The sequence below is a fragment of the Magnolia sinica genome, chromosome 17 (genome assembly GCF_029962835.1).
Source record: "Magnolia sinica isolate HGM2019 chromosome 17, MsV1, whole genome shotgun sequence".
In the NCBI taxonomy this organism is placed as follows: domain Eukaryota; kingdom Viridiplantae; phylum Streptophyta; class Magnoliopsida; order Magnoliales; family Magnoliaceae; genus Magnolia; species Magnolia sinica.
In genome coordinates this window covers 33716028-33739568 of record NC_080589.1, presented here as the reverse complement: position 1 = coordinate 33739568, position 23541 = coordinate 33716028, and the positions used below count along the sequence as shown (strand labels likewise).

At 38.5% G+C, this 23541-nt stretch overlaps 1 protein-coding gene across 1 annotated transcript; it reads right to left on the bottom strand.

Moving 5' to 3' along the window:
* Window positions 1–4705: 4705 nt before the first annotated feature.
* On the bottom strand, window positions 4706–21837 carry LOC131231690 (BTB/POZ and MATH domain-containing protein 2-like). Its single transcript, XM_058227977.1, has 4 exons — window positions 20945–21837; window positions 15755–16103; window positions 6862–7138; window positions 4706–5230 (listed from the first exon to the last, which is right to left on the bottom strand). The coding sequence occupies exons 1-4, from the start codon at window positions 21364–21366 to the stop codon at window positions 5052–5054; spliced, it is 1227 nt and encodes a 408-aa protein (XP_058083960.1). The 5' UTR covers window positions 21367–21837; the 3' UTR covers window positions 4706–5051.
* Between the last annotated feature and the right edge of the window lie 1704 nt (window positions 21838–23541).

Sequence of the window (23541 nt, the reverse complement as noted above, 5' to 3'; positions counted from 1 at the left end):
AATGTGTAAAAGTCAAGTATAAAGGTAGTCTCAACTCTAGCCCTCTTACTTCTTCCAGGTTCTAAGGGCTCTTTTATTACGTATTTTCTATATCAATCCTTATGGCTAAATCTGCTACTTCCACAAAAGAAATAGTCTTAAATTTAGCTGGGAATATATTTTCAAAGAAATCGACATATAATGATTCAATGATGGAATCGGCATCAATATGATTATCAGACCTCAAAACCAAGAATCTATAAGCCTTGTTATTCTATGTATAGCCTATGAATGCACAATCAAGACTTTTATCTCCTACTTTTATTTTTATTTTTTCTATAAAGGTAGCCCTAACTTGGCTAGGCACCCCCACACTTGGAGATAACTCAGGTTTAAATGATTGTTCTTCCATGATTCATAAGGGTTTTTATCAGAATGCTTATGAGGTACATGATTAAGAATATTATAACATACGGTAAGGACGGCTTCTCCTCATAAATTAAAGGGCAAACTAGAACTACAAAGCATAAAATTTATCATGTTCATCAGAGTTTATTTTTCATTTCAACTATTACATTTTGCTAATGCGAATATGGTACAGTTACTCCATGTATAATCCATTTTAATTCACAGTAAGATGTGAAGTCGTTAGAAATGTATTCTTCACCTCAATCAAATTTAAGAACCATCACCTTTCTTTATAATTGATTTTCCACATCATTCACAGAGGCTATAAATCTATCATTTGCTTCATTTTACTCCTAATCAGATATACCTTTACATATCTAGAGTGATCATTTATTAAAGTTATAAAGTATTTCTTTCTTCCACAAGTCATAATATTTTTAAAATCACATATATCACTGTGAATCAAGTATAAGACTTGGTTATTCCTTTCAACTCTTTCAAATGGTATTTTGGAATGCTTAAATTAAACACATATTTCACATTTATTTTGGTTTTCCCTTTCCACTCTAAGAATAAGCCCCATACTAATCATGCTTTCAAGATAATGATAATTTACGCGACCTAATCTAGCATGTCATATATCAAGAGACTTAAGCAAATAAAAAGAAGAATCATCACCATGATCATTCATAAATTCAATTTAAACAATCAATCAATTACATAGCATTTCCCAACAAAAGTATCATTCTATATTCAAAAACTAACTTAAACTCATTCTTGTCAAGAGTAGAACCAGAAACAAGATTCTTCCGGATGTCTTGCACCAACGACTTTTGCCTTGGATGAATTTCCCATGAAAATATCCCTTGCATTCTCTGCCTTCTCGTAGGAGGAAAAGGCACCACGGTTGTAACAAAGATGCTTGGTTGCACATGAATCAATCCACCACTCATTTGAGCCACAAGCAATGAATGTTTCAATGATGACTCCCACAAACTCTTTGACAACATGTGCATGTTCTTTATCCTTCTTATCACCTTTACGGAATCTATATTCCTTAGCAAATTCTCTCTTTTTTCCCCACACATGACGTCCTTTATTCTTCTTACTGTTCTTATCTCTTTAGCCATATGGATGCTTTTTCTTTTGTGGTCCAAACCATCGGTTTTCTTGATCTTTCTGGTTATTCTCATCAAGGTGGGCCTTAGTTACAGATTCTAAATTTAGAGAATGTTTATCACGGTTTTTAACTTCCTCTTTCTTAAGTATGTGAAGGATAAGGTTATCCAAACTCATGTTTTTTTATGCTTAAGAGAATTTTTATACTCTTTCCAAAATTATGGAAGTTTTTCGATTATTAAAGCAGCTTGGAAAGCCTCATCAAATACCATACCTTCAGACGAGACTTCAGGAACTATCTTCTGTAAATCATGCATTTGATCTACTACAAACTTATCATCATACATTTTAAAATCAATATAACGGTTAATTACATACTCTATTCCAGAATCCTCCGTTTTGAATTTCTTTTCCAAATGATTCCACAATTCTTTGGCAGTGGAGAGATGCCAATAGATATCATAGTTTTTATTGGTCATTGCATTTAAAATATAATTCTGACACAGATAGTTGTCATTCTTCCATTTTGATTGTTCAAAAGATGTCGTTAGTTCATTCACCTCAAGTGATCCGGCAAAATCTTTGATAGCGTAAATCAACTTGACCTCATCCTTGAAGTTCTTCACATAAAAAATATTGATTCTAAGAGTAAAAAATGGTAGTCATATTGCCGAGATTTTTTTAAGAGAAATTTGACTTTAAATTGTTGGTTCTAAAATACAGATATATATATATATATATATATATATATATATATATATATATATATATATATATATATATGGGAAAAGGTACTATGCGCTCGACCTCACTAGTTTGTCCCATGAGGTCGAGCTGTGTGGGCCCCACCGTGATGCGTTTCAAACATCTACCCCATCAGTCAGATGCACCATTCCATCGTGGGCCTAGGTCTCAAAAATCAAGTCAAACCGTGACTTGTGTGGGCCACACCACATAAAGAAGTGGGGAGGGGCCGTGCACCATTAAAACATTCATAATCATTTTTTGGGCCCACCGATATGTGGTTTGCAAATCCAGCCCATCCATTATGTGTGTCCCACTTGAATGAGGGTTCAGACCAAGTTTCAGCAGCATTCAAAACTCAAGTGGGCCCCGCAAAGTGCTTTTATATGTTTTAACGGTGTCTTCACATGATTTTAGATGGTATGGCCCACCTGAGTTCCGTATACGGCTGATTTTTGGGATATCCCATAATTTAGACGGGACCCATCAAATGCACGGTGTTGATGGTCAACACGCATCACGGTGGGGCCCACACAGCTCAACCTCACGGGAGCTTATCGTGAGGTCGAGCGCATAGTACCTTTTCCCTATATATATATCAGAAAATTCAAGAAATAATAAACCATAATAATCCCTAATGCACTGGGTCCCAGCAAGTCTACCCCTGGGATAGAACAACTCTCCTCCAAGATGAACGGCTTAAATATGGTGCACTCTTGACCACAGCCACACGAATTCAAGAATACTTCAATTGATTTGCCTAGAAAGAACATAAGGAAAATTCAAAGTGGAGAATTTTCGAATGATTTTGCAATGGAGATGAGGTGTCTTTATAAATGAAAGGTAAGTAGATGTTGGGGCTCAAGGCACATACGAGCAGCATAATAAATGCATTTTGACGCATGTCAGCTCATTAATTTTAAGTAGGTATACAACGGCTCTTTGTCTCTATGCACATGAGTACAAAACATATGCCGAGAAAATCAAAAAGTATTCAATCAAAGACACCACACCATATCGAGCCTTGCATCATCCATGATTGCGACCCCACGCGTGCTAGGTTGCTCCCATGACATACCTTTTTTTTCCAATACAAAGTATTAGTGAGAAGTTTATATATATATATATATATAAGGCTTAGTTTTCTTAACAACTTTCCGACATAAAATAAAACTAATATGGGTAAAAATGAACTGGCCAAGGAGAAGAGGTCAGCTCGGACATGTGTGATCGTCGCATGTTCAGTTAGTGTCGTGCATGACCAAGGAGCTCCTCAACGGCCAAAAAGCAATAATCCATTGCTAGGAAACCTACCTATTCCTTGAGCTCGACCATCAGAAGATGAAATATCTCCGCTTACATCAGACACCAACCTCTTCCACGGCCCTATCCATTTTCGAGTTGTTGCTCGGATCCTCTTGGTAAGAGCCCACGAGGTATGACTCAGTATGGGGCAAGACGCTGAGCTGCTACACTTAGGGAAGCCCTGCACCATGCGATAAGATGAAGAGGATGGCCATCCCTGAAGCCATCTAAGCTCCATCCAAGGAGCTCAGTCTCACTGATCAGGCACAGCCAGTACAGGCAGGTCAATAATTTGATCGAAACCTAAGGATCCAACACCGAGGACCTAACTCCACGGCATGAAATACGAAGGTTGGAAGAAGACCAGACCATAAACCACTAGAGAACCCAGCTTGGGACACTCTCTATCAGAGCAGCCATAGAGGGCAGCTCGAACGTTCAACCTCGGTCTCTTACCACATCTCCCGACCTCGACCACTTGATCTTATCTTCACTGATGATCTCGCGAAACAGTTAAGAAACGTTCACTGAACGAGGGCATGCTTATAATCCAACCTATGATTCAGGAAACTTCCCTCCGCACGTAACTATCTCCAAGCCTATAAATAAGGCCTCCATCTACCGTGAAAGGTACACAATCACACGTCTAAATACTCCATGAAAGGAACACAATCACTCGTCTAAATACTCCATACTAAGATCCAGTTTGCCTAACTTTGGCATCGGACAATCCCCTGTCCTAGTCAGGGTCTCCATTGTTGCGTTGCTTGTGCATGTATCGCGAAGCCTAGCAAGGAGGACCGGATTTTTGCATCAACAAAAACTAAACACAATTAAAACAAGTTGGTTAACAAAGATTTTTAAAAAATCCAATTTTTCTATATTTTTTGAATCATTTTTAAAACTTATTTTAATCTAACACCGTGCTCGGCACTGGCGAAGTTTACAAGCAACTTTAGTTGAGGCAAGAAGAATGCAAGAAAAACTTTGAACTGTTTGGCTGCCCAACAACTGACCTATTTTTTCAGGCCAGTTCATCTTCATGCCAGGGCCCACACACACATTACAAGTTACCGCATCAGGAGGGGTTGATATAGATAATAACAGCATAAGCTACGTCTTGGACGATACTCCCCTGGGGATATGAATGTAAAGGAAATTACAATTTGTCATTTTTTTTACTCAAATGCAGTAGAAACATTACAGTCCAATTCAATAACGCATCCAAACACACCCCTAAATACAGGAACTGGAAGAAAACGAATACATAAACAAAAGAAGATGACACCGAAGGTCTGATGAAAATCCAATCCACTACCTCAAGAAAGCCTGCCTTCTTCACACAAGTACAAGAAAAATGCCATGGCAACATTACCAATTTTACATCTCAAAAAAACATGGGAGGGAGTTGAAAATGGTTTTAGCCATCATCTATCTATCTAGAAGACTAGTGCGTGAGTGAAGCTTTGCTACAGAATTCCAGATTGTTGTTGGAGTTATATCCGCTGCTTCACGCGCCTCCCGTTGGCATCACTCCCGTCAAGCGCTTCACTTGCATGGTGCCGAGAAACAATGATGGAATGCTCCCCAACCTTTGCCACGTATTCCAAGAGCTCAGTCAAGACTGCGGGGCAGCTCACCTTCAGATATTCAAATCCGTCCGTCTGCATCACAGCTGCAGCACCAAACCCAGAAAAAGTTTATGCACGTTAATTATTGAATGGCCCATGTCCCGTCAGTAAAAAGGACAAATATGCTCAGTTTTCAGTTCATAAGATCCGACATGTTGATCTGGTGCAACCCACCGTGAATGGGCCATGCCACAGACAGTGTGCTTGATAGGAAAAATCATATAGCCTTCAAATTTGTAGCCAGAAAATAGGTGATTAGATTAGAGAACACTGGCAATTGCCTGTGTTCATTCAAACTGAAAAAGGGCCCAACATTGTCGGCAAGGATCTTCCTATCTGGGAAATTGTTGGGACCTGATCCATGGACTGTTGCATCAGACATGGGTCTAGACCACTGAATCTACAGTGGTGAGCCTGAACCAAGGCCTGATGAAAATCCAACCCACTGCTCAGAGTCTTTTCTTCCTTAACCAAGGCTTTTGATACAGACGGTAGAGTTGTACAAGGCAGTAGTAGCTCCAGGCAATTACCATTATTTAACCAAGGAATTATATGAAACATGGTCCACATCTTTGTTTTCAATTCTACCGAGTGAGGCCAATGATCAGGTAATCCAGATAACATCATGTCTCACTGTGAATGGACACAACCTTACAGATCTCCTCGATGGGACAATTTCACCATTTCAGTTTGTGGCCTGCAGACATAGAGGTAAGAAGAGATGCAACGATAGTCCAAAACAAACTGAAAAAAGATACAAATATTGACCGCTGAGACCTTCCCATTTGGGAGATTTCTGGAGCATTCTCCTTCCACAGTGGGCCTCAACAGACCAAAGGTATGGATTACTGAACCATGGAACCACTTGTTAAAATTAGCAACCAATGTAAACAAGCCACACTTCATATAATTCCTCTGTACAGAAAATATATGATTCCCATGTTGTGATGGACACTGAATTAATGGAACAGCCGCTGTTTTGGCATTTTTAACTGCTGGTAAATAACGGATTTTGGCATTTAAAAGAAAGAAGCCATTCTTTGCATCCACCCCTGTTAGGTGTGTTGTACCATTCATTGTCATCGTCATTGTTGTTGTTCCATTAGTTGTCATTGTCGTCATTGTCATAATAGCATAACATTCCAAAATGAAAAAAAAAAAAAAAAAAAAAAGGTCATCATAGCCTCATTTCAGCTGTGGTGGAGAAGTTGCATTACTGTGTCATCGAAGTTGAAGAGAAAGGATGTAAAGTACAGAGTGACAATATTGTTTTTCTTCTATATAAAAGAGCATTGCTTTCTAATTTGGGCATCAGAGTAATACTGAAAATTTACTTTTTTCTTTTCTATAACCAAATTAGATGCAGCGAGTGACGAGTGTATTTATTAAAAGAAGAATAAGAAGAATAAGAAGAAGAAGAAGAAAGACTGTGTTAGTGCCATAGAGAAATGGATAAGGGTGTATTCATTTGTTTATCATTTTTGGTATTTTAAACAAATAAATACACACTTATCCCCCATTGTAATGGTCTGTAACACTAGCCACCATGTCCTGTTATTGATGTAGTTACAGAGTGGGGTTTTTTTTTAAAATCTAGGGTTCTCTACATTGCTAATAAATTCAAAATTGCAGTTGCTAAACTCAATAATTGGATAATTAGAAATGAAAGAAATACCTCTCAGGTTCTCAGGCATCGCAACAAATTTGAGACAGACAGATTTTAGCTGAAAACAGTGGTGCTGCTCTGCCAAAGCCAAGGTTGTGGCTACAGTGTTTATTGCAACTTCATCACAGAGCTTGACCTCACAGAGCAACCTAAGCCTCTCCAATCCATAACGGTCCGCTGCTGCAAGTAAATGCTGTGCCATCAATGTGGAAGCCCATTTCGAATTCAAACCAGTAAGCTCTTGCAGGTCTGGTAGATCATCCCAGTATATGAAATGGAGCAAGGCCTGCAAAAATGCACACAAGCAAGATTACCGAGTCAATAAACATGAAAAGCCATTCTTCCAAATTGGAAATAAAAAACGATGGAGAGAGTCATCTAAAATTATAGAACCTACACTGGCAGTCTGAAAAGGAATACTGTAACTTTTAAGTATAGACAAAAAATAGCAGACAAAAGGGTGATTGAGATCTTTTAGATGAAATAAACAGATTTATTGTTTCATTGTACTCAACTTCGTGAGATGTTTCTTCGGTTTACCAGCCACAGATGACTAAAAGTTCAACTATTAAAGCCCTTGAATGATTAGTCACAACTCACAACCATTAAGGATGGTTGGGGAGACATCAAGCAAGCTTTGACTGGGCTGGCAGAGATCAGCAAATCAAACCGGGCCAAGTTTCTAGCCATTAAAGTCAAGGTGAGCATTTTTGCAAGCAAGTACATGGCAGGCAAATTGTGGAAGGGCACTTATCTTCAGTGATTGCATAGGAGGGAAATGCGCTTCACCAAGAAACTAGCTTTTATCCTAAATGCCTTGGAACATAATTGTTTCTTTTAGTCAAATGCCCAAAGAGGCTATTTGTGTTACAGATCTTCTCTAACAATTTAGTCAAGTGCCTAAAGAGCCTATTTGTATTGTGGATCTTCTCTTTGTATACGAGATTCTTATCTGCCTTGATGGATAATGCGTACCCTTCTCATTTTTATACATGAGAACTTTCAGTCGTTAAATTTTTTTAATTTTTTTTTGAATAGTTTAAAAAATAATAATATAATAGAGTCTTCCTAATCATGTTGCAGGACAGCAGATCCTCAAGGTCAGTTTAGGTGACAGCCAAGATGAACTCATTTTCCTTTCATTTCCATAAGGTTCATGTCAGCTGTATTGACAAACTATCAGATCAAAAAGTCAACTTGCCAGAAATGGGTTCATAGTCCTAGATTCAACATACATATATAGCCCATCTGGGTAGTTGATTGGCCTGATTTTTCAGACAATGGGTCGCACTGACAGCACCCACCTGACGAACAGTTCAGATCATAATGCCATTTGCCACATTGATAAATGTTGATATTGTAGCTAGTTGCAAGATCTCAGTGTGTAGGAAGGCTATATTCCCTAAAAGTTCCAAAAACAAAAAAAACAAACAAAAAAAATAAAATTAAAAAAAACAAACAAAAAAAACAAAAAAAAAAAACAAACAAAAAAAAAAAAAAAAACCGTTTTCTTTTTGGGTTGTTTCTTTATTTCCAACAACAGAATCATTACAGCTAAGGTCAGTTTAAAAGTCACTTCATGGAAATGGAAGAAATTCAGCCACCACAACCAGGCAGTGGAGGAAAAGATGGGGGCCACTTTCTTCAGCTGCTTTACACATAATGTATATGAATAGCCATGCCTCGCCTCTGGAGCTTGTCCACCATCAACACTTCCTGCCTAATCACAAGCCAAACAAAGGCAGAAACGGTTGGAGGAACCGGTGCACTCCAAAGAGGGGCCCACAAACTGAACTTTATTATCATCATTCAACAAACTCCAAAAGAAAGACCTAACAGAAAAGACACCCGAAGCATCTCTTTTCCACACTCAAATCAGCCTCCACAGGGGATGGGCAAATTCAATCAACCATGAAAAGCTTGAAATTTCTCCAATTCCTTGTCCTTCAAATTTATTCTCATAGTAATGTTCCATTATATTCTATTTCCGACCATTGCCAAGCAATCTTTGACAGAAATATGCCTCTGTGGAACCAATAGAGTAGGAAATCTGGACACTAGGGGGCAGTTCCCACACCACTAGTCTTCCCAAAACAGAATGGAGTCCCCAGTGCTAACTGCTAACCGAGAATCTGAATCACTCCAAAAGGATCTTCCCCATGGCTCCGAGTGATCTCCCATGCCTGCTATATCCTTCCATATTTTTGAAACAGGGGAACTGCGAAGATACATGGAGTTCCAACCCTTATTCGACAAGCCATGTTTTTCATCCATTACTTTACACCATAGTGCATCTCTTTTCTTTCCAAAACACCACCAGCACCATTTACTGAGGACTCTAACACAAGCCAAGGCCTCCCTCCTCCTCAGCTTTGTGGACTTCCTCCCACTTCACCAAGTGGAATCTCCTCTAGTTCAAGGAATATCCCCCACAAAAACTCTCTGAATTTTCTCAATTTTTGCAGCCAGCCCTGCTGGAATTTTAAAGAGATAAAAATAAAATAAAAAAGGGAGGTCCACCAAGGTGGATTTTATCAGGGAAGCACCTGCATTTCCAGGCAGCAAGCCTCTTCTTGATCCCTGAAAAAACCAGCACCCAAATGGAAGGTGAGGAGTTAGCCCCCAACAGAAGGCCCGGATATGAAATAGGGAAACGATGACATCTAACTTCAATTCCAGCCATCGAGCCCCAACACTGCCTTGAAGAATCTTAGAATCACCTTCATTTTAGCAACCTCATAGCATCTTAGAATCACCTTCACCATAGCGACTAACAACCCTTGGATGAGGCCCTGCAAAACACTATTGTGTCATCAGAAAATTGGAGGTGAGTGGAGGAGAGACTGCCCACTCTAAAACCTTCAATCAGTGCACAACTCTCCCCTTTAGGAAATAAGCTGCAGACCTTCAGCAACCAGCAGAAACGAGAAAGGGGACTGAGGATTCCCTTGCCTTATTCCTCTAAAGCTACTAAAGAACCCACACGGAACACCATTGATCAAAAGAATTGAGCTATTGAAATACATTTGGTGATCCATCTCTTACATTAGCTGCGAAGCCCAATCTGGTCATCATGTAGCTTAAAAAACCACAATCTACCCTATCGTAAGCCTTTTCCATGTCAACTTTACAAACAATCCCCCGGCTCTTTGGATATCATCCTCGAGTAGATGCTTTCCTTGGCTATAAAAATTCCCTCAAGAATCTGATGTTCTTCCACAACTGCACCTTAATATGGGGAGACAATAATAGGGAGGACTTTTTTAAGTCTGTTGGCAAGGACCTCAGCCATGATTTTATAGATGCCGCCTAAAAGGCTGATCAGCCTGAAATCCCGCAGCTTTGAAGCCCCTTGCTTCTACGGGATGAGGCATATGAGAGTTGCATTTACACTCTTATCGAGTGTACTTCTCTTGAAAAAATCCTCAAACATGGTCAAAAGGTCGTACTTCAGAAATTTGCAGCAGAAATGGAAAAAACCAATCTAAAATCCATCCCTATCCGGAGATTTATCACCATACACTTCCAAAGCTATGAGCTATGTCTTCCAGGAGACTTGCAAATAAAAACCCATCCAGATTGGGCCTTACCATTTCTTCGTTGGGATACAGTTTTTTTAAGAAATTTACCACCATGTTTTCAATTTCTTCCTGGTCATCAACCATTCTTCCTTTGACCCTTAAGCTTTTGATGGCATTCTTCCTTCTCTTGCATTAGCTATAGACTATAGAAGTACTCCCGAGTTCCAATCAACCTCTTTTAACCAAAGGACTCTCAAATGTTGTCTTCACATGATTTCCTCTTGACGAGTAACTTCGTGTTCCCTTTTCAACTCAATCATTTCTTCCCTCTCTGCGCTCTATTCCTCCTGCAGTTTCTTTCAAGTCCATCTCCTCAATGCGATGGAGAATGAATTCTGATTTAGCAACAACAATGGATTTTAATTCCTTCACCATATTTTCAAATTTACTGTGATGATCTGCAAATTTTTGCTAAATCTGAAACCACCCAACCAACTACATCATTACTTGACCACCATTTCTCCACCATATTAAAGAAACCTAGAATGCTAAGCCTTTTATTTTTTTAATTGAAATGGTCTTGGACCCCATTATATCATGTTGCTATATAAGAAGGATCAGGTTGTGATCTGTTGGTTTGAGAAGGATGGTCAGCATGGACTAAGGTTAGAGTCTTTTCCAATCACAGATTCACAGTCCACAAAGAAGTGATCCAGTCTGCACATAACAGGGTGGTCTTGGTGAATGGACCAGGTAACAGTCCCTCCTTCAAATGGAAGATCAATAATCGCATAAGATCTAGAGTTACCATTTTCCTCATGGACAAATCTTACTACGCTGAAATCACCTCCCATGTATCCTTCAAAAAAAGAAATCACGTCCAATACAACAAGGTTTCTGCCACTGCACTCTGATGGTGTCAAGCTCCTGACAACGAGCAGACGGACGGACAAAGAAAAATCTCCTTCCTAGCGATCCACTGCACAAACTTCTTGTCCCAATAGTAATGAGATCTCCAGCCGAAACAACTGCCGCGTTAGCATCCCCATGGAATTACTGAGCCATCCACATCCTGTATTTTAGATTCTTGACTTAAGAGTTATACCGTACATTCCCTTTCCCACCCTACAGACTGCCTTTCTCTTGTCTGGGTGGCTAGAACCCTAACATCCCATGATAGAATCTTCATAAGTCGTCCATTTTGGACTTCTCCCTTGCTGCCTTCTCATGCTTTGTGGATCCTCTTTTTTGAGATGTCTTCTCATCACAATTCACTGAAGAGGCTAATCTGTGAGCTACTATATTGAGTTTTATGGAACCTTTCTTACCTCTTGCACTAGTGTCTCCCTCTTTGACATCCCTTTTATCCATAGTCTGGAAAACTTCCTGAAGGTTCTACTCCGGGTGGGCACTTTACCCAACTTCCTTGCCTTTTCCACTACCTTTTCATATACCCTAACCGTCAACCTCTAACCATTAAATGATCTGGATTCGGCTTCCACATCTACCCATCTGATAGCACCTTTGCTCTTGAACTTGATAACATCACCTTCTGCTCAGTACATCTTTTCCCATGGGATCACATATCAGGATTGTAACAATTGTCGTAAGAGAGGTATCTCAATTCTTTGAATCTCCCTCAATCATTGTAAAAGAGGTATCTTGATATAGAATATGTGCAATACTTCTCTACGAGCTAACCCATCTTGCTTTAGTCATGTCCCCTTCATAGGCAGAGCAAGAGAGAAGGGGATATTTTAGGTCTCATTTCTCATCATACCACCAATACCACTAGGGTTGGGATCACCGACAAGCCGCCAAGATTTAGTTTCCACCACCCCAATGACAAAAATTTCCAACAAGGCAAGATGCATTTGGATCCCACTTCGCTATTAACCACAAATGACCATCCAAAAAAGATTTGAGGTAGGGATCCCAAATATTGGGATGCATTAGGGCTCACTTAATTAGAGGCTACTTCTGATTTATTTTTATTTTTTTTCCTCCGCACTTGAAATGGAGCTCTTTTGCCATAAAAAATGTAATTGTTCCTTTCTTTTGTTGACTTACAAGTCAAAAGGACTGTTACCCTAGGTTAAAAAGGGACTCCAACCAAAGAAGCAAAACATCTCCAAAATTACTTTGGAAAACCAAGAGACCTTCAAAAGTGTAAAAGAAGTAAACCCATCAGGATGTTTATGTTCTTGACACCTGAGATGGTCCAGATAGAGGTTTTGTTGTCACGGCTGTCCACCTAAAAGCTTCCATCCTAGGTGGGGCAAACAATAACCACACAAGAGCATAAGGTGGGTAGCCATCTCCATTAGTCAAAGTTGGAAGGAAGGATAAAGACGAGAGAGCCCTTAAGAGCAAATTTTCCAATTCTAGCATCCTCCCCATCCAAGGTGTGCCGAATCGGTTACGTATCGGCCGTATCGGCCGATACGTAACGGTAACGGTGCGAACCGTTACCCGTTTCGGGGCCGTATCGGCCGATACGATTTTTTGTACCCGTATCGGCCGATACGGGCCCGTTACGGGGTGTAACGGCCGTAACGGTAACTTTTTTTTTTTCATTTTTAGCTCATTTTTTGCTGTTTTTTTGAAACCTTTTGCTTCCAAACTGTTTTTCACTCCTTCTACTACTAATTTCGACCAACCTTAGCTAGGTATTTGAGATAAAAACACATTATATCACAGATTTTTTTGAATCAAAGCTCAGCGGGCCATTTTTCAGAAATTCGTCAAAAATAGGTATTTATACTTTTTTTAATATGTTTTGCTATTTTAATCATGTCATATGATGTGTTAATCATAGTAGAACATGTTAATGTACATTTTACAGATTTGGGGTGCCATTTAATAATTTTTTAATATTTTTTTCTATTTACGCATGAATTTTGGCCCCTTTTTTTAAAATTCGAAAAATCAAATTTTAATGGTTGTTTTGCTGTTTTAATCATGCCATTTGATGTGTTAATCATAGTAGAACATGTTAATGTGCATTTTACAGATTTGGGGTGCCATTTTATATTTTTTTTATATTTTTTTCTATTTACGCATTTATTTTGGCCCTTTTTTTGAAAATTCGAAAAATCATTTTTTAATGATTCTTTTGCTGTTTTAATGACATCATATGATGTGTTAATCATAGTAGAACATGTTAATGTGCATTTTACAGATTTGGGGTGCCATTTTATATTTTTTTAATATTTTTTTCTATTTACGCATTTATTTTGGCCCTTTTTTTGAAAATTCGAAAAATCATTTTTTAATGATTCTTTTGCTGTTTTAATGACATCATATGATGTGTTAATCATAGTAGAACATGTTAATGTGCATTTTATAGATTTGGGGTGCCATTTTATATATTTTTATATTTTTTTCTATTTACGCATTTATTTTGGCCCTTTTTTTGAAAATTCGAAAAATCATTTTTTAATGATTCTTTTGCTGTTTTAATGATGCCATATGATGTGTTAATCATAGTAGAACATGTTAATATGCATTTTACAGATTTGGGGTGCCATTTTATATTTTTTTTATATTTTTTTCTATTTACGCATTTATTTCGGCCCTTTTTTGAAAATTCGAAAAATCATTTTTTAATGATTCTTTTGCTGTTTTAATGATGTCATATGATGTGTTAATCATAGTAGAACATGTTAATGTGCAATTTACATATTTGGGGTGCCATTTTATATTTTTTTTATATTTTTTTCTATTTACGCATTTATTTCGGCCCTTATTTTGAAAATTCGAAAAATCATTTTTTAATGATTCTTTTGCTGTTTTAATGATGTCATATGATGTGTTAATCATAGTAGAACATGTTAATGTGCATTTTACATATTTGGGGTGCCATTTTATATTTTTTTCTATTTACGCATGAATTTTGGCCCTCAAAAATAATTGCAAACACCTAAATGTAAGATATTTTCATATTACATTCATTCTAATATATCTATCATTGATAGTAGATAGTTAGAAAATTAAATATATGAATTTTGTAGTCAAATTCAGGTTATCTGGTTCATAAATTCATCAGATAGTCCGATACAACTTCTCACCAAAGAGTGGACCGTTACACCACCATAAACATGTTCCAATTTATAAATGAATGCATATTTGGAATGCTTAGAATATTTCGGATTTAATCCATATTTTTTCATATTTTTTTGACAAAAAAAAAATTTTGCACCGTTACGGGCCGTTACGCCCCCGTATCACCGTTACGCCCCCATATCCGTATCGGTTTTGGAGGTCACCGTTACGCCAACCGATACCGATACGGGACACCTTGTCCCCATCACATGATGAAGACATCACCGAGAATCAGCTTTAACTTCATAAAATCTTCTGCTTCTTCATCTTTGAGATTTCTTCTAGTACATATTACAAATAAGCCCACCCAAACTCTTAATAACACTCTTAACTAAGTTATTCTCTAAAGAGATTACCCCCATGGCCTTAGAAATCAAGTTGGTACAGATTTTCTCCCATGCAAAAGGATCCTGCCACAATCAAACATTGTCTCCCACATTCACTAAGAATCTAGTTCCCATGAAACTTTTCCACCCACCCTATCACCCGCTCCCACCCCCTTTGCCAAGACATACTTCCTCAAAATAAACATTCTCCACAAACCTTCATGCACTCACTGATCTGGTTTAGTAAACTTAGAAAGCGCATTAAATTTATCTATATTCTTATGCCTAGAATCATGGGAACTCATTGTAGCAAGGCATGAGCCAGTCTCCAGCCCAGATAAAGGAGATTGCTGTTAGGCAAAAATCCAGTCAACAAACTTTTGCTAAACCATGAGAATTCCTGTTTCGAATCTTGACAAACATGTGAAACAAGATCCATAAAGCCAGTCCAAATATCTCGGACAAGGCTATGATGATGATCACAACAATGATGATTAGCATCCCTTCAACATTCAACCAACTAAGCACATACAGTGACACTATATCAAGCCATCTACTTATAATTCTTTTCCTTTTCATCATGATCACAAATAACCAATCTGAGCAGCAATTGAAATTCATGGACTCAACTTAATAGAGACTTGCAATATGTATGAATCCATGCATGATATTGTGTATCTTGGATAAATGCCCAAATATCATATACATAATCCCGATTGCCAATTTTAATGTATTTTCTACACCTATTATCTCATAAAAATTTTGCATGTTAACATACTGCACAAAAATATCCAAGCAAATTAATATGATCAGAAAATCTTTTTTTAAAAAAAATTAAAAAGAAAAAAGGAAGAAGAAGAAGAAGAAGAAAAGAGGGGAAGACATTGAAAGTAAAAGCATTTTGACATAATTAGAAAATCTAATTATAGGGAGAGGAAGGCACTGAACAACCTTAAAAACTGGAGCCTCAATGTCTTCAACCTTTATGGACTGCGTGTTACGGTCCTTCATAGGGCCAAAAAGTTGTGCTCTGAACACGGGCGAGCGAGCAGCAAGTACCAACTTGTGGGCAGGAAAAATCTCCCCATCAACATCAAAATTTACATCGGTTCCCTTTCCACTTTCAAGGAGTTGCCCAAAATGCTCTCCTATGTTAGAAGGTGGCACTGCAATTGTGTAAATCTTGGGTCCCTCTGTATGCGACATAACAACACCAACACTACAGTGGACCGATAGGCAGTCATCTTTGAGGTAGTCTGATGTCTCTAGAACAGTTCTTTTGAAAAAACGTTTGTAACCCCTGCGCAATTAAACAGTAAGATTTATTATGTTGTGCCTATCATTCATAACCAGTTCTTTGACTAACTTTCACTATGGGCCATTTTGAAGTTACTTGAATATTTTCACCCATGTTAAAAAGAAATCCACCGACCCCAATCGGTTGGGATGAGGCTTAAATGATGATGATGATGATGTTAAAAGGTAGTCCACATCATACACGATAACTGACCAAATACAGGATCGAGATGAGTTGACATGATTTGCTTGAAAAACCACATGAGACATGAAGAGGTTAATCCATAAAACGGGAAATTTTTTTCAACAGCACATCAGCTTTTTATATTGCCATGTTGGACATGCATCAGAAGTATGAAGCCATTTTTGAAAGAATCGGAAGTATGTAGCCATTGCAATCAGGAAAAACATGAGTTAAAATCTTCCTGCATTTCTCATTATGTATATTTACAATACATCTCTATACTTCTCAGTTCCGATGTTCAATTGTAGTTTGCATATATGTTCAATCACCACATCCTGATATGTATCTTGGTCATTTCTGTTTTTTCTTTTTTGAGATGAAAAATCTTTATTAGGGCTGAAGCCAAAACAAAGACAACAGGAAAAAAGATCTATAAAAACCCACCCAAGCCAAAATATGAAAGAAAAAAAAAAGGAACTATACAAACCCACCTCAGCCAACAGCACCGTTGGCTACAAGGAAAACTTCACACAGACACCCTCAACACCCTGAAGAGACGACCCTTAACAGGTTTCAAAGATATCAAATCAGAAATACTCGCTAAGACCTGTGCCTTAAGACCAACACAACCACTTGACTCTCATTCTTGAAGGGTTGTCCTTTCAAGCCAGATTGACCAAAGAATCACCAAAAGCGCCACACTCCACCTGCGAGCCCCTCCTTGTGGTAACGCACATGGCACACCCCTCTTGTAGTAACGCATGCCCACAAGTGGGCTCCACTTATAACATCCCCTTATTAAGAGAGAGAGAGAGAGAGAGAGAGAGAGAGAGGGGGGGGGGGGGGCTACCAGGTCCAAAACTTTGATAGCCTGTGGGCCCCACGTGCACCATCCACTTATGACGAAAACCATTAACCTTTCTCTCCTTCACCTTTCCAACAAGCCCAATATTAGCGTTTGATCTATTAATGACGCCCATGATAAATTTCAAGGGCTATTATGGCATCTCCCTAGATCTTCAACTTCACCCACGTCTTAACGAATTTGAGCCTTCTAAGATGCCTAACAAATTGAAAACGATAAGCCTATCGAAGAGAATTCAAAAGTATACCTCAAGAATGGTCCAAAACACACTGACTCTTACTAACCCTACATATACCTTTAAAATACAAACCATACATACATGGAATTTAAAATAACCAACAAATCAAATAGTCTAAAAAAAATCAACCATCACGCGTCACAAAATATGCTACAAACACATGTAACGACTCGAAACATTTAGATTAGGCCCCCTATGCCCCTAATTTAATCATCCCCCCTATCTACATCTATTTACACCATTAATGATATGGGAAATTGGAACCTTCGAATCTCTTAATCTGGTTACCTTATAGAACTGAAAATTTAATCTAAGACTCGTGATATAAACCAAAGTCTGGCCAGTCAGCTCGATTTATGGGCATTTAGAAATTAAATCCAAGATGCTACAGGTCTGATCACCAAACGGGATGGTTTAAATGTAAATTTGAAGAGGTCAAAACGAAACATGGCAAAAGTTTTATAAAACGTGATTTAAACTAATAATCTAGGTCATTACAATGATATGAATCATATGATTCATACCATATGAAACTGTACGATTCTGATAACATTGGTAATTATAATTTGTATTCAAGATCGTTAATCATCAAGATTATTCCCCTTGAAAAAAATATTGATAACCAATAATCATGACCCCTAATACATGATTATGATTAATTAAAATGAGTTCTCATTTTAATTTTTAGGCGTCTACAAATCAATGCCTAAAGATACCCAAATTAAAAAAGAAAAAGAATAAGAAAATTTAAAGTACCTCTACATATCGAAAGAAAAACCAGAACTCAAATTTCCATCAAAACATTGCACCTGAACATTCTTGAACCATTTCTTATTTGATTGTTGGAGTTGTATAATCTTGGCTCTGTTGGAAAGGCAACATTATAGGCTTAAAGTAGCCAATAACGTGTCACAGGAACATTAATTGGTACTAGAAATAGGGTCATAATCTGAGTGATGATATCTTCCTTTTTTATTCGTAGAAAGCTTCATTAAGATGCCCCAAATGTGAAAAAGGGAATAAAGTAGACCAGATCCATCAAGGCAATTGATACAACTCCCCTACACACAGATGATCCATTCAGACCCCATCCTCTGCCAATGATCCGCCACAATACAATTCAATTTACAATTTAATACACTTAAAAACAGTTTACCTCGAAGCAAGATGGTAGTCTCAGTTCAATATAGATAAAAAGGCATTTTCATGGATGATAAGATGCCACTGAGGCCCAAGCAAATTGCACTCAACTATAAGAGGACCTTCTATTCGATTGGAAAATTTCTCCACTCCAGCTTTGATTGCCAGGAGCTCAGCCCGATTCGAGGAGCTCACACCCAAGGGATCCAAACAAGAGAATTTCATTAACCCATGTCCATCCTTGGGAACACCCCTGCAGTCCCTAACAGGCCAAGATTCCAAATTGAGCTTCCATCAATGTTTAATTTACTCTAACAAAGAGACAAAGGGGACCAATGATCCACTTTGATGGTAGGCCACATCCCCCTAAATGCCAAGGAGACTAGATATACAAGCACTATAGATATTTCAAGAGCTCCTGCCCCAGCTTCCAAAGATCTTGTTATCTTTCTAATTGCCTACTCATGGCTAGAAAGAAGATATTCAAAGATTCTTCTGCTCTTTCCATATTTCCCACATGAATGCAAATGGCAACAACCTTCAAAGGATTTTTGCTTCGAGGATTGAAAGGACAGTCAGAAAGATGCAAGGCCCGATCAACTTCGAAAGGAAAAAGTTCACTCCGAATCCTCCAAGCTGCATGACAAAATAAATAGATGATCCATCAATTCTACATCTTTTTCTTTTTTTTAAGGTCATCCAGCATCAATGTCTCATTTATGGAAGCTGCCCAACAGAAAGCCTCAACGGGTGGAGGAGCATGTAGACCCCAAACTAACAGACAAGGGAGCTAACTAGATATTAGTGGATGCATAGCCTCAAAGAAAAGTTTGGCAAAGGAGCCAGTAGCTAATGGAGCACACATTTTTTTCATCTTACTCAAAAGGAAATTAACTAGCATGTCTATCTCGAAATCCTATAGATCCCTCCAAAATTGTCTCGACCAAAAAACATTGTCATTCACCACTTCATTAACATTTTTTATGGAAGATTTTAGGATGGTTATTAGATATAGCCTTATATACATATTAGCCAAATTATCATCCTCAAGCCAAAGGTCTTCCCAAAAGTCCGTTACCATATTTGAATCTAACACCTTAATAAATTATTTTTCCCACTCCTTTAGATGTATCTCCTAACTTCAAAATAGCTTTCCACACAAAGAGTCCTTCCCACTAGAAACAACTCCCAGCTCCCACGCTCTCTCCTCTATTCCATATTTTGGGGCCATGGTTGCCTCCATGATGACTCTTGCTCTTTACCAAATCTCCACCACATTCTGGCAAACTCTATTCCTTTCTCTAATCCTTCCTATACCAATGCCTCCCTCATATTTAAGCTTTTGGACTTCCACCCATTTCATTAGAGGTGGACTTTGTGAGTGTCCCCACAAACCCACAAGAAATCTCTTCTAGAAGTGATGATATTGTATTTCAAAATAATGTGAGACTGAAACCCACCGGGGCACATCACATTTGTAATGACATGTCACTAGACATCCTTTGCACACATTACCTTCTTGTAAGACTATAATCCAAAACTAAAGGTATGAATTTTTCATATATCCAATCTCACCACAAACAAACCACAACTTGTGCTACATAAATATCTAGTAATACTGTAACACTCCATTAATTTGTATCCGCTTCACCAGGAATGACATGCCGGCCGGTCCCAAGCCCACACAAAGGAGGGTTGATGTCAGGTGGAAAGCCAGTCTTAAAACCTTTTGCTGAGACATCATGAGAATGCCTGTTTTGAATCTCGTTCAAGCTAGACGATGGCTATACCCTGAGCTAGGAATAAAAGATAGTAATTTCATAAAGCCAGCCTCCAGCTGGGAAAAGGCTATGACAATGATAATAAAAGATTGTTCCCAAAGAAATAACTGTAATATAGCATATCCTTCTGTCAAACAAGAATTATACAATCATCAGCCCAAGGACATGTAGTGTCACCAGGATTTGAGTTCGTACAAGTGGGAGGCATGAATTAGTGACCCAGATATTCAATCTGATGGGACCACCATGGCTGTCCCACTGATCCAATGGATCCCCAAAAACTCCCTGTTGTGACAATCCTAACCCTTCGATGGGCGAATGCAAGCAGAAGGCAAATAAAACAATACAGCAAATTGTTCACGTTCAATGGAACACTGTGTTAAGAGACTGGATTATTAGGGCCTCTCAATCATTTGGCTGATCTTTTAACGGACTGAAATGCCTAACAATGGGCCCCGCCTATCAAACTCAAGGCCCGAGAATACTACAAATCCTTGGCTGAGGATCATATAATTCCTCCAAGACAATGTCCACGAATTTAAGAACAAAATCAACAAGAATCCTTGTGAGAAACATAATAGCAAATGCTTTTACATGACATGAAACCCAAGAGCAAAGAAAAGAAATGCGAGCGTACCACATGCTTCCACGGTATTTGAGCGTATACGGCCCACTCTCCAGCGTCCTCCCAAAATGGCTGTGCACCTTGTGCCTCTCCTTCCCACTCTGATCCAAAAGCGTCAATTCGAACAGCGCCCTCACGTCCGTCCCGTCGCTCGCAAGCGCAATAAACAGCGACACGTATGCCGCATTATCTTCGATGCTCTTCCCATCTGGGTAGAAATAGATGGCCCAGTTATAACCCCCGACCGTGAAAGTTTCAGACGGGATGTATTTCCCGATCCCAATGCCCTTTAACAGGGAATACCCAGCGATCTTGAACTGGTGGGACCCGTTAACAGTCTGCGTGAGAGACGTAGAAGTCGTGACAGAAGGAGATGAAGATGGAGAAGAAGATGAGGGTTTGGAGGTTCCTTTACAGATACGACCCACGCCCATCGCACGACAAAAGGGGAGGCTCTCTATTCTGAATTACCTTAGGGCTTTTATTCAGGAAGGATTGAAATGAAATGGGTCGGATATGGATTCGGATTCGGATTCGGATTAGGTTTTGGTTTTGGTTTCGATTGGAATTGGGGTTTCTAGGGCTTTGTCTCCTTCTTCAAGAATCTGAGATGTGTCTCGGTTTTGGGAAGATGGATTTTCTTCAGGGAGGCATGAATTAGAGTGGGATGGTTTTGATTTTCGACAAGGAGGTTTCTATGGATTTGGGGAGGTTTTTAGGGTTTTGTTTTGAAGGGCGATTAGATCTGAATTGGATTTTGGGTTAGGGTTTTGGAACGGGAAAATTGACGAATTTGGGGCGTGGAGTGTTTGGGTGATCTTGGATCGTCGTATGAGAGGTAATTGAAATTCGGAAAACAGACGAGATGCTGATAGAAACAGAGAAGCGGAATGAACGACCATGAATGGGGTTGATGAGATTTAAATGTACAAAGATCTCTACCATACATCCCGACGTATTGTCGATGATACATCGTGACTAAAACCGTTGGATCTGGGGGCCTTTTTACTTGATCCAAACCCTTTATATGATAGGCTTTGGCATATATGGATGATACCTAAACCTCTCATTAATTAGCTCTTACCTGTTAAATATGGACCGTCCCTTTGACGCGTGTTTTTTTGGAAATTAATCAAGAGTTTATGATCTTTTAATCTCGAATAATTTGAAAGAAGCCTTCAAGTACTCTGTATTTTCACAAATCTACGTTTAGATCACTAAAACATGAACCCAGATCCAATGGCTATATAGTCCTGACATATCAGATGACTATACGTCGTGATGTATTCAAGAAAACGTGAGATGTTTAGGGAAATATAGAGAAACAACAATGGTATTCGCGCGAGTGAGTTGAAGTAGGGATATCAACACACGTTTTCTAACTAGGCACGTATATGTGACGCATTGCAATCTTTGTATCCCAACGGAAATTTTCTTATTCGGAAATTAGGCCTTCTCCATTTTTATTTTTGTTTTTTACCAGACGAGTAAAGACTTGTTCTTGAGTGTGCATTTGGAACCCGTTCCATTCAGAACCCCCGTAGCCACCCTGCATTTAGAATCCCCTAATGAATTTAATTACTAAATCGGTTTTAATATATATAATTAGTATACGTATATAATATTTTATAAAATGGTTGTAAGAAGTTCGTGGCCCAAAAAATGATGAAATTCCAAGTCTCAAATGGCCCACAAACACAAGATCACATCTGAGTGACTAATCAATGATTTTTAACAGTTAATTTACATGGACAATGTTTGGATGGTGCAGATCATCATATTAAAGTAATTATAATGATGCAATTGATAATCTATTTATTTTGTAGTGGGCCATTGACCATATTGGTAGACAATCCATTTATCTTGTATTAAAATAGCTAGTATTATAAGACAGTGTTAGTTGTTCAGTCTGTTTTCAATCATGTGAGCGTGTCAGAAACGATATAGTAGCTCAATCCAAACTAATCGATCTTGACCTCAAGCACCAAAATAAACAAGTACGTCCAATATCAACATATGTGATCAGGTTATGAGAAGGCCGGTCACTTCTTCTGTTCTTTCTTTTTTTACATATGCACACACACCACCACACACTCACACCGTAGTGGAATTTCACCACCTATGGGTACTCAAACCCTCGACCAGGTGTTGAAACTCCTGAGAAGATCGGTCACTTACTCGGCCACTTGAAAGCGATAACTAGAGGGTAGGATTCTTCCTACGAAGATAGGTTACTTTGTGCCTTTCACAATTAATGACTTTTAGAATACTAGTGCAAATCAAACATAAGGAAAAACTCATAATCGGTTACTAGGAGCAATTACAAGAACGTGTCTCTTGAAATAACTACTTGATATTGGATAAAGAACAAATTTAACGTATGAGCGTAGACTTCGATTACACTAAAGATTATGGCTAAGAATTACCACCACTTGATTACTGCTAATCTTATGAAAAGTTAGATAAATTAAATTGATAGATTTATTTATTTGGTTTGGTTAGTGTGAGGCTCCGTTTCTGTTGATTTCATCTGCTATTTATAGAGTTTTGTGGTAGCTTATTCTTCCATATCCTTTCACCATTACTGCAACAGTTATAGTAACTAAAAA